This window comes from Melozone crissalis, unplaced genomic scaffold (assembly GCF_028551555.1).
Source record: "Melozone crissalis strain CALT ecotype California unplaced genomic scaffold, PUWL_Pcris_2 ptg000014l_1, whole genome shotgun sequence".
NCBI classification, from domain to species: Eukaryota; Metazoa; Chordata; class Aves; order Passeriformes; family Passerellidae; genus Melozone; species Melozone crissalis.
Genome location: NW_026535792.1, coordinates 15557622 through 15568882, shown reverse-complemented (window position 1 = coordinate 15568882; position 11261 = coordinate 15557622). Strand labels below are relative to the sequence as shown.

Here is an 11261-nt window from a genome sequence, read left to right as displayed (position 1 = left end):
ATTAAAAACTAGCCAAAATTTTATATCTTTGTATTGTAGACACAGTCTGTTTAGTCTAATTTAGAAAACTCCTACCTATGTCAGCTTTAGACAAACCTAAAGGACTGTGGGCCCAGCAGCAGTGAGGGGTCCGTCCTGGGGGGCCCTTCATGGCGGCCACCTCAGTAAAAAAACTACCCAAAATTTTATATCTTTTGTAGACACAAAAGATATAAAATTGCGTATTGTAGACACAGTCTGTTGAGTTTAATTTAGAAAGCTTCTACCTGTGTCAGCTTTAGACACACCTAAAATACCCTTTAGACGAACATAAAGCACCATGGGCCTGGCAGGGGTGAGCGTCCCTCCTGAGGGGCCCCTCATGGCGGCCGCCTCAGTTGGCACCCATTTGTCTCCCTGCCCTGTGAGAGGCTGGTGAGCACCCTGCTACAACCTGCCCCACGCTGTGTGTTAGATCTTCTTCTGGTTAATTAATAGAAGGCTTTCCCGATGCCTTGTTCCTCAGTATTTTTTCGATTTTTAATTAATTTGGCTAATGATGTACCCCTGCTCTGTATCTGTTATTTGCCTTTTCCTCAAGCCGGCCTGCCTGGAGCAGACTTGGAAGCTGGGATAGTTTCCATCTTTCTCCAGGTAACCAAAGGTCCTCATACAATTATTTACTGCTCAGGGGAAATGAGATAACTGGTACTTGTGTGGATCTGAGCAATAGCATATTTTCCTAGACGATGGCAACTTAACACTGAAAAATCTCAAGTGAAAAATACAGAAAAGCTGCATGAACTGAGAACAGATTTTGCTCAAACTTGAGTTGAATAGGAATGTTTACAAGCTGCTCTTTTATTCCAGGAAACAGTTCCTTATTCCTGGGAAGAGTTTTATGAAAGCAGAGCATCTCCTGTGGTTATGATAGCCCAAAGGTTCCAGTGCCCTGCCCTGCCAAGCACAGCACAGGTAAAGAGTCAGGATGACTGAAGGAGAGGGCCCTGTTGTGTTGTCTAACAGTGGGAAATGGGGAAAAATAAAAAGAGGGAGGGATCCGAATGAAAATTTGTCATCATTTAGAGCTCTGGTGCCACTACAATGAACTTCCTACTGTATTTCAAGTAAATACTATTAGAAGATTGAGTTAATACAATCTACTTATATTCAGCATGTAAATTTGCTGAAGAAGGGGGAGCTGATTACAGGAAATCAACAGAAAATATCAATGAAAGTAACAGTTCAAAACCACAAGAAAGAAATCAGTGTTGAAAACTATTATTTTCTCCAGGCATAATTATCAGCAGCTGAACGTGTAAATCTATGTTTTGCAATTGTGAAATTATGTTGACAAGTAAATGCAGGAACTCTTCTCTAGAAATATTTATGGTAAGTTACTCTGTAAATTTGTGGGCCAAGAACTAAATATCTCCTTTTTAAGGCAAAGAAAAGGTTAATTCTCATAATGGTCTCTACCTTAAAGATAAATTAACTATAATCTGTTGTTATGAACATAATATTTCTTTTTAAGAAGAAACAATAAATCAGTTTATATCTTGGTAGTAGCTGAATGCTTTAGTAGATGAGAAGCTTTCAAAGCACATAATGAATTTTAGAGATCCATCTTTAGTATGTGATAAAAAGGTATATCATTTCTGTGAATAGAAATCCTCCTGTAGGTGTGTGTAGATACTGATAAATATAAGAACTCACACTGGTGGATGGTTTCTTACTGTTAACATTTGTTACTTGTAATAACAGCCAAAAACTTGGCTGGTTTGGATCTTTGCTTAAGAGGATTGAGCCTCCTATGTCATTTACTTTCATTTTATTAGGGAGACCTATCAGGTTAAGTTTACCTTCATCTGCAGTATTTGTTTTCTCCATCTTTGGTTCCAGTTGGTGCAATCAAATCATTATTTATTCAAATAATTAGTGGGACAAGTAGTAAGGGTTGGTGTTTGAGATTATAAAAACAGGAGATACCACTCAGTGGATATTCTGTGCATCATCATGTGCTCTTGTCTGAGAGATGCAGTCATTCTGATACCTGAGGAGAACACAGTCCTACAGCTGTCTGAAGCAAGACACTTCCTATTTATCAATACTTTATTTATGGAACAGAGTTAGAATCCTCAGCAGATGGCTTTGTCATGATCAGTAATAAATGTGATACAGCCTTTACACATGCAGACATGTTTCTCAGCAATTACAGTCGTGGTTCCTGTACTCAACCAGCCTGGTGATGAAGGGTGTATGTGCCCAACTCTGTTTCTTGTGGTGCACACCTTGCCTCCTAAAGTTTGTGGTTGTTGCTAACCCATTTTTCAGATGAACAACATATTTCTTTTACTGTTCTTTCTTCCTTCCCTCCTGCCACATGTAACATGAATCACCTTGTTGCTTTTTACTTGCCCAGTATCAGATTTGCATGTGGGTGTCAACAGGAAAACAAGCAGAGAATTTCTGTTCTCTGCAGGGAGGCAGGAATGGACTGGGAATGGGCAGTAATTGGATCTGGAGCCTGTTGCATTTAGCCACCAGAGGACTCTGGTTCTGAAACAGCTTAATACAAAACAGGAGTTAAAACTGCTTCCCCCCTGACCTTGGGACCATGCAGCATCTTTATATCCTACAAGAATTATGCATTTATCTTTTAATCCCGTTATATAAATCACTGCTTGAATCTGCTTGTTTGCATTTTTTTATCTGGCTGTATTGCTATTTCTCATTCTTGTTGGAAGCAGGATCCTGGAGACACAGGTGAGAGAACAATCTGCTGAACTGCAGCTGCAGCTTCTTACAGCATCCTTGATTTTTGTAAAGTATCAAAACAACCCTTTTATTAAAAACACTGGGGAAAAAAGTCGGGAATCTGAGAGATTGTCTCTTTTCAGTCACACTAAATCTGCTTGAAGAGCTTCAGTATTTCCTCTATAAGGTGAAATTAGAATCACAGCAGACTTTCCTTTGTGCTCAGCTGGATTCTTTCAAGCATCCAGATCTCAAAAGTTAGCACAATTTCTACAAACTTCTTAGGGAAATATCCTTCAAGTAACATTTTTAAGCTATGATTTTTAGTCTTATTCAAAATGTATGTTAAACAATAAAGTGTGACAATTTCATTTAATGAACCTTGAAAGGCCCTGAGCCTGTAATTATGATATGAAAAGGATGTTTTCTACAGAAACAAACTGTTAGAAAAATCTTTTTGCCATAGATGGAAAGTAAAAGATGGGTATCTCCAGGAAAAATGTAAATAATGGCATTTGTTTGGAGCTATTTTAGGGTAGTGTGTAGTGAGTAACTAGCAGTCACAGGTTTGTCTAATCTGAATTCCTGCATTAGAAATAAATTAGTATAAAAAGCATATGTGAGTTTAAAAAGCTGTTGCTGGCCTGAAGCTTTTAATTCTGGAATCTGCCCTCAGCATCATCTCCTTGGCCCAAGGTAGCACAAATTGGTTGATCCTTAAGGTGTGTGTTTAGACTGGCTTGTTTAGTAAGATTTAATGGAGGCTTTGGCACTGTAACATTTGAAGACATGTTTGGATTTAGAATTTTGCATAAACCCCAAAAACTACTCTCATTTAGTAGATCTGTGGAGTTTAATTTTTTTTTTTTACTTTAGCTAAAATGTTTTAGACACTGAATGAAATTTTTAATTTTAATTTTATGAGAAAGTAGTAAAAAGAGAGAGCTGTAGATAATCACAGTAAATGTAGTTAACAGAACATAGCAGGCAGAGGGCTGCAGTTAGTAGCAAGTTGAAAAGCTGACGGGCTCTAAGAAAACTGATATGAAATAATAAAAAACTATTAGAAGTGGTGCAATTTATGTAAAGAAATGTAACAAAACCTTTGAAACAGGCTTTGAATAAAGGTTATGAGATGTTCTGCTGGTAGTGGTTGTGAGGTAAGGTTTTTTTTTTATTTGGTTTGGATTCAGTGGTGGAAGATGGGAGGAACAATAGGACTACCAGTTTAATGTTTGCACCAAAAAGTATTGTTTGGCACTATTTGTTACCAGTTATATGACTAAAGAAAGGGCCTTACTGTGAAATAAACCTGAAACATCCTGTCCCAGGCATGCTCCACCCACGCCCAGGCTGGTTTGCCTTGCAGTGCTGTTGGTCACTGCTGGACCTTAGTAACAACAGGGCTTTGGTTTGGCCTCTCTGATATTTCTGTTTGGCATCTTGTGACTGTGCAAATTGTAGGGACAGTGTCTTCAACTCTGAGGTTGCAAATTTCTGAAAGATACCAGTCCTAATTGCAGAGCAAAGGATGTGAACAGTATGTGAGCTTTATTTGGCTTTTATATTCCTTTATTGCTTAGTGAGCCTGTCAACGCCCAGAAATCTTATCCTGTAGCTGCAGAAAGCAGCCCATCCCAGCACAAATATTCTGTCTGGGTCTAGTGCAGGCTTGTGCAACTTGTATGCAGGTAGATTTAGGCATAAAAGAAAAGGATCACACCATCTTGTGAGGTGCAACATGTAAAAACCATTTCAAGATGAAGGTTTTTTCTGCTGAGCTCCATGTAAGTTGCTGGTCTCATTTGTTAGGATTTGTTTCTTGAAACTTGAAGTCAACCTAGAAATGTACCAGACCTGCAAAGGCAGGTTCTGTGTCAAACTATTGCAGCTTGACATTCATGAGCCTGTAGTTCAAGTGACAAGATGGTAGCTGACAGTTGCAGGGAACACAGTTTATCACAATGATGTGAGTTTTCTGTTACAGTCACACAATACCGAGTCCAAAGCAACTCTTCTCCACCAATTCCCACTGATAGATTCCCCTTACTTCACAGTCTGGCTTCCCTTTTGGCAGTAACAAGCTGCTCTTGTTACTGGAGGAGTGATCTGCCCCTGGAAAATGCTTGATTGTGTCAAAATAATTTGCTAACCATCAGCAAGTTTAAGGAAAATTATAGGAAAAACAAAACAAAAAAATCCTTCATAATTGCAGTGTATACAGAAGACACATAAATTGAGGTTATCTGTTTATTCACTGAAAGTACAAGACTCAGAGAATGAGCAGCCATTTCCTTCCAGGAGACCAGCCTGTTACCCAGCCACTAAACACCCAGGATGCAACTCAATCAAGGTAATTAGCAGCTCTCTAATTGGTTTCCTTCATATAGCATCTAAAACACTTTAGATGACCTGAAGAAGAAAAAGAAGGGTTTTCTTGCAGCAGAGTTTTCTTTATTATGTTACTGGAAAGTTGTTTGCAAGGAAGACACCTTGTGGCTTTCTGCAGAGAATTGCTGGAACAAAGGGTTCAGAGAATTATCCCAAAATGAAAGAGCTAAATCAATCCTGACAAATAGAGTTTTGCTGCATATGTTGACAAATTTTTACCATTGAAATACCCCCGTTTTGTGTTCAGATCTCTTCAAATCAAGTTTCTGGCGTTGCGAATAGATCCCTTAGAATCTCACTTCAGAGTTTTCTTTCATTTCAACTTGCATTGTCTACAATTATATGTTTGGATATGGTGCAAGGCACTCTGGAATAAAATCCACACTTTCTACAAAGTTAATATTTGCTATCTTAGATACTCCTAGTCAGTATGGCTCTCTTTGTACCATTAAGTAAAACATTTTAGATGATGTTCTCTGGCTCTGAAGGCCATGGCACAGCATGGCTTGCATCTCTCTTCCCCCTCCAGACAGGGTGGTCATTAATATCATCTCCAGTGACAGCCTCTGCCCTGCATTGTCCCAGGCAAGTGCCAGTTCCTACAGAGCCATGCCAGGGAAGGTGCTCACAGTGGGTGGCTTGAGCCATTCTCTGGATTTTGTTTCGTTTACCAGTATAGAAGTAGCCTAAACAGCTGAACTGGTCTCTCTTACATCCTGGGAAGTAATTTGTTCAGTCATGTGTAGAAACTTCCATGTTATACCATAGGCCTGCTCTGGTGAGGTGCAGGGAGTGCTGCTGTAGTTGTGGTGCTGGAGGAGGTGCTTTGCTGTTGCAGTGCTGGGTTTCACAGGTTGAGTTGACTTTAAGGCATCTCCTAATTAATCTGTGTTTTCTTTAAGCAAATAGCTTCATTGAATGTTCTTTTTCAAAACTAGACTTAGTAAAATTAGAATTGCTTCAACTTGTGTGAATGAATTTGTGGAAATCTTGGCAAAAGCAACGATTTGCATCTTAAAGCATTGTGAACTCATTAAAATTCTTCTCATGGATAATTAAAGAAAAGTGAATTAAAAAGAAAGTTTAACAGTAAGCAGCTCACAGGCACTGCAACATTTCAAGCATGTTAAAATCAGAAAGAAACAGCTTTTGTAGCAGTAGACTCCTCCTCTTGTATTACGTGTTGTTTTTTCCAACAAATAACCAGTTACTGTTGGTTTCTTGGGTTCTCCAAGTAGCTCATTTATGCCTGATCTGCACAGCTCTTCAGCATATTTGTGACCAGCTTTGCAGGGTTTCTCAGCATGCCTAACAGTGGAGAGACTCTCACAACACAACTGCAGACTGAAAATGCAAGGAATGTTTCAGGAAGCTGTGAAAATGGGTAAAGTAGCTTGAGCATTTATTTTAACAAACTCATATACCAGTTTTTCCCAGCTCCTCTTGTACTACTGTGCAGATGCACAAGAATTTTCCTGGTATCTCTACTATCCAATGAGGAGTAAGGTGTATCTTTTGAGGCTAGAATAAGAGAAAATTGTTAATGAAGATTATAAATAGGTTTATTCTCCTTTGCTAAATCCTACTTTGACTTTAAACCTACTAGCATCACTGAGTAGGTAATATGTTGCTTGTATCTTATTGGCATATAGGATACACCTGTATAATGTTTATTTTATAGCACAGAGGCTATTTAGCCTCTTCTGGATTTGGGGGGGTAATCCTCAGGTAATAATTGATCTTTGTGACAGATCATCTTCTTCCTGTCAGAGGCAACAGAACTTAACCAGGTAACCCATCTCTTAGAGGTGGGAGTGGAGAAGTGAATTTTAGAGGAGTGTATCTTGATGTTTATGTTACCTTTTACAAAAATAATCCTGGTGGGTGCTGTCTCCTCCTTTCTGTCCTAGGCAGCACAAAAAGAACATGTTGTTTCTTCTACCTGTTGATCTAGCACTGAAATGGTATCTCTCTAGAGATGGAGAGAATCTCCCCATCTCTAGAGTTTTGGAAGTACTTAAGATTAGAACAAGACATCTCATGGGAAATATTTTAGCTTCTGAATGTTAGAAGTTTGTCAGTATTGCTAAGCACTAATATCCATTTCCAGAGACTTAATTTAGTCTTCTGTTAAGGTATATCTAACTTCACATTTATTTAGGGAATAACTTGCATGTTATGTCTCTTGGAAGATTTGTTTGATCCTTTCAGGTAAAGGATTGTTGGGATAATTTCTGCCATAATGGTTTCTTCTGTTCTGGGCTTTGTAATCCTGGATAAGAATCATGAGAAGCAATCCAAGACTTAAGGTTTTCAGAACAGGAAGAAGTTTAAGAAATCTTTGAAAACCTTTGAATGTATTGTTATTGCTTCTGGAATCCCAATGTAGTTAAGTAGTAGAATTGCAAGTTTTTGGTTTACCCTGTCCAAAGATCATAAACCATTATTTGACTTGTGATCTGTATAGGTATATGTACACTCTGACTCATGAAAGGGACGATTTTGCTAAGTCAGTAATAATGCCTCTATTTTAGTCCAGGCATGCTTCCATTTGTGACATACTTAATAAAAAAAAATTAAAATCTGAGTTTACTTTGTTAAGGAAAAAAAGTTAAAGGAGACTTTAAAAGTACAATGGTTTGCATCCACTGCAAACAGGAAGTTTAAGGTTCCTGTGTTAGATATATGTTTAGCATTTGGGTTTTTACTGAATTTCTGATGGAAGAATATCAGACCCTAGAACTCAAAATACTTTTGATGCATTCAAAGTCTTTGGCATGAAACATCTGTGTTTGTTTGTTTTTGAAGATGCCAGTGCATGTTGCCATGTTTATGCTGTTGCATTAAATGCTGTTGTTTACCTGGTGTGGTTTGAAGTTAGGTAGCAAACTTCTGTCCCTTTTTTAGTATGCTGGAAGTAGGATTCCAAGTAGAAAGGACTAGACAAAGAAAATAAAATGGTATCAAATGGAAATAGGAAGATCTTTTATAAGGCTGAAATTGAATCAGTATGACCTGATTCATTCAATGAGGCAGAGATGAAATAATGAGTTCTGTGTGACCTAACTTTGCTACATTCCCTGCAAATAGCCATACAGAGACAGATACTGGGAGATTTCTGCTTCAGGTCTGGGATTTTGCTGTGCAGGGGAGGACAGAGCCAGAAAATCTGTACCAAGGTCAGGGCAGGGTTGTAGTATGCTCCCAATTGCTGAATAGAGCCTTTTTGGGGGAGAATAAAAAAGGCTCGTTACATTGTTTATTTCTTCCCATTCAGCCATGAAGTTCTCAGCTATCCGTAAAACTGCTCTGCTCACCAAAATACATGACCTGATTTTTGAGTATATTTATTCTCAACAAGAATAAAATGCTTCAGTTCTGGTTTTTGCAAGTAAAGAAATAGGTTTTACTAGAAGGTGTGTGCCAACTGTGTTATATGGTAAAATAGATTCAGCTGTTTATCACTAGTATTTTGTTCTTTATTCAGCATTTGTTTAGCTTTTAACTATATCTTTGTGAGAGAAGTTGTGTGAGTAATTTGACAAAGACTGGTTTCTTGTGCCCTGGGAAAATCAAAGTTATTGTTGAATCAGCTGAGCCTTTTTGCAAGAATAGGAACATATCTGGGCTGATCTATGGCCCTGTTTTTAAATCTCATGAGGGCATGGAAACCAATTAACAGCTAAATCTAACCTGTTCTTCAAGGGCAAAGGGGAACTTTTAAATAGAATTAATAAGGAATGTATTATAATATTGCCCTCATTTGAATAGAGGAGTAATTAGTAAATAAGATGACCAGTCATAATAGACAGCAGTGTCCTGTAAAGGGCCATGGGGACTTCCTGTGACTCTCTACTCATTATAGGAAAAATGTTACATTACAGAACATGAGGGTTTAAAGAACTAATGTGGTGTGTCATTACTGTGGGTTTTTTTTACCTTATGTCATAAAAAATGAGAAAACATCTTCAGAACATCTTGGGTAACAGTTGGCAGCCCCTCAGAGTGTGGAGATAGAGTATTTCCTTGGCTGTTTCTATGACAGTCTCTTTAGCTGCCAGTCTATCAAAGCTGTGGTGCTATGTTGATTGAAGTCAGAGTGACTTTATTGTCTTTGTTTAGAACTCTAGGTCAGATCTGTGATTCTGAATTTATTGTCTTTGTCACATTGTAGAAATGTGCTCATTTCTACATTCTGTCCCTAGAGTTCTGTTATAAAATACTGGATTTGGTATTTTGGTCTCTTATAGGATACATGGGAATTTGGGAAAGGATTTCTCATGAATGGGATGCAGATGAAGATATTTAGTTTCTGAAGTCTCTAGGCAAAATCCCAGAGTCATTACAGTTTTCAGAGGTTACCCATAGGTAATTTAAACCATTGCTTTTTGCTGCCAGAAGAGTTGGCAGATGAATACTTAATGATTCCCTCTTGAATTCAATGTCCCAATGAGCTGTTGAAAATGTCTAACACCCAATGAAATATTTTTAAGAATGTGCAGATGTAGACCCAAAACACTCCCCAAAGCAACTCTAATGCAGAGTAATGCTGGTGGAATGTGTATAGCTGGGATGGCCTGGAGAACATGCAGCGAGAGTTTGGAGGGGGGAATTCCTCAGTGCTGGAACAGAGATCAATATTTGGGATACTTGTCACCAAGACTGAAACAGCACAAGATGGACACCTGATTAGAAGAAGGATGTTTTGTCATCCACTTTATCGTGGATTCCTTAAATAATCAAGCCACTGAGCTGCAGGAGTTCACAGAAGGAATTCACTAAGTTGTCCTCAAGAGAAGCAAGTAGTAAAAGATAAAATCAAAATTTATGAAGAAGTTCTGCCTTGGAAAAAGGCGTATTTTCCACTTCAGCCCATTTTTTGTGTTTATTAAAAAGGATTAATATTTAATAGTTAGGAAAGCCAGTTCAACAAAGAAGTGTTTGAGGAAAAAATGCTTGTGCAAATGGGGATCTGCACACATTGCTCCCTAAGATAAACACCTGTGTCTTACAAAATATTTCTCTGGGCAAGGCAAGCAAAGAAAGGAGTTTAATTAAAAGATGGGGACTTTGTTGTAAGAAGTATGAAGTAACATGTCCACTGCCATGTGAATGCAGTCTCTGGTGAGCTTGTAGGTGATGTGCCTGGAGGAGCAGCCAGGCAGAGGAAGGAGCTGCAGTGCTTTGGATCATCACAGTGAGAGCAGAGCAGCCCTGAGCCTTCCTGAGAGCCCCTGAGTCTGGAAGCAGTGCTGTCAGAGCATCCCCAGGAGCAGCTGAACAGGATTGCTTTTTGGAAAAAATCATGTAAGGGACAGAGAAATTGTATGCACTCTGCAGACACTGTAACTGAGCTTTCCCTCCCTGTTGGCTGTGTTCTCTGTTGCAGACAGTCTGCAGGATAATTTCTTTTGAGAGGACAAAAGCAGAAAAATCTTGCAATCTGCAAGTTTTATAATAAAAGCTTTGAAAGTTAAGTGGACCTGAACTGCAGTAACATAGTTGACCACAGCCAGATCACAACCTCAGCTTATCTGATTATGAATGCAGCGTCTTCAACAGTGACTATGTCTCATCCATTAAACCAGAATAAGAATAATTAGTTAATAAAAATATTTTGCTGCATGATGATCTCACATGTGATACAACAGGACCCAGGAGCAGGGTGGGAGTGGAAAAGCTGTGTAATGAAGAAGCCTCTGCAACAGGGACACCAAGAAAGGGAGGAGGAGATGGTATCTCCATTGTGAATCTGACAGCACAGGTCTGGAAGCTCAGAATGTGGCTCTGAGTGAGTGTGTGGTCTGAACTACCCACTGGTTTTACGACAAAAAAATGTTTGAGTCTTCTTTGTGAGCAGTTGTCAATGTGATTTCCAAATGTAAAAGTACTTTGGCTTGCTATATATGCATAGAGGGTTATAAGTAAATATTCTGACATCTAAAGGAATACCTGAATAATGTATTAACAATTTATGAATGTAATTATTTGTTAAACGGCTTATTTTTGCAACTTTATAGAAAGCCTCTCTCTCTAGAAAGGCTGATCTTTTAAATTTTTGATAATTCCTGTAGAAAGCTGACTGGTAAAAACTTAACATTGACAAGATTACAGGAGTTGAACAGGAATAGGAT

At 38.5% G+C, this 11261-nt stretch overlaps 1 protein-coding gene across 2 annotated transcripts in view; it reads left to right on the top strand.

The window, feature by feature from the left end:
- The first annotated feature begins 6345 nt into the window (after nucleotides 1-6345).
- The window catches only part of ACSBG1 (acyl-CoA synthetase bubblegum family member 1), a 35165-nt gene continuing 30249 nt past the window's right edge, over nucleotides 6346-11261 (top strand). Inside the window, exon 1 of one of the 2 annotated variants that reach the window (XM_054272541.1) lies at nucleotides 6346-6511. In XM_054272541.1, coding sequence (XP_054128516.1) covers nucleotides 6432-6511 — 80 coding nt within the window. In that variant the 5' untranslated portion in view covers nucleotides 6346-6431. The remainder of the gene's footprint in view (nucleotides 6512-11261) is intronic. The other variant, XM_054272542.1, reaches the window with a different exon arrangement.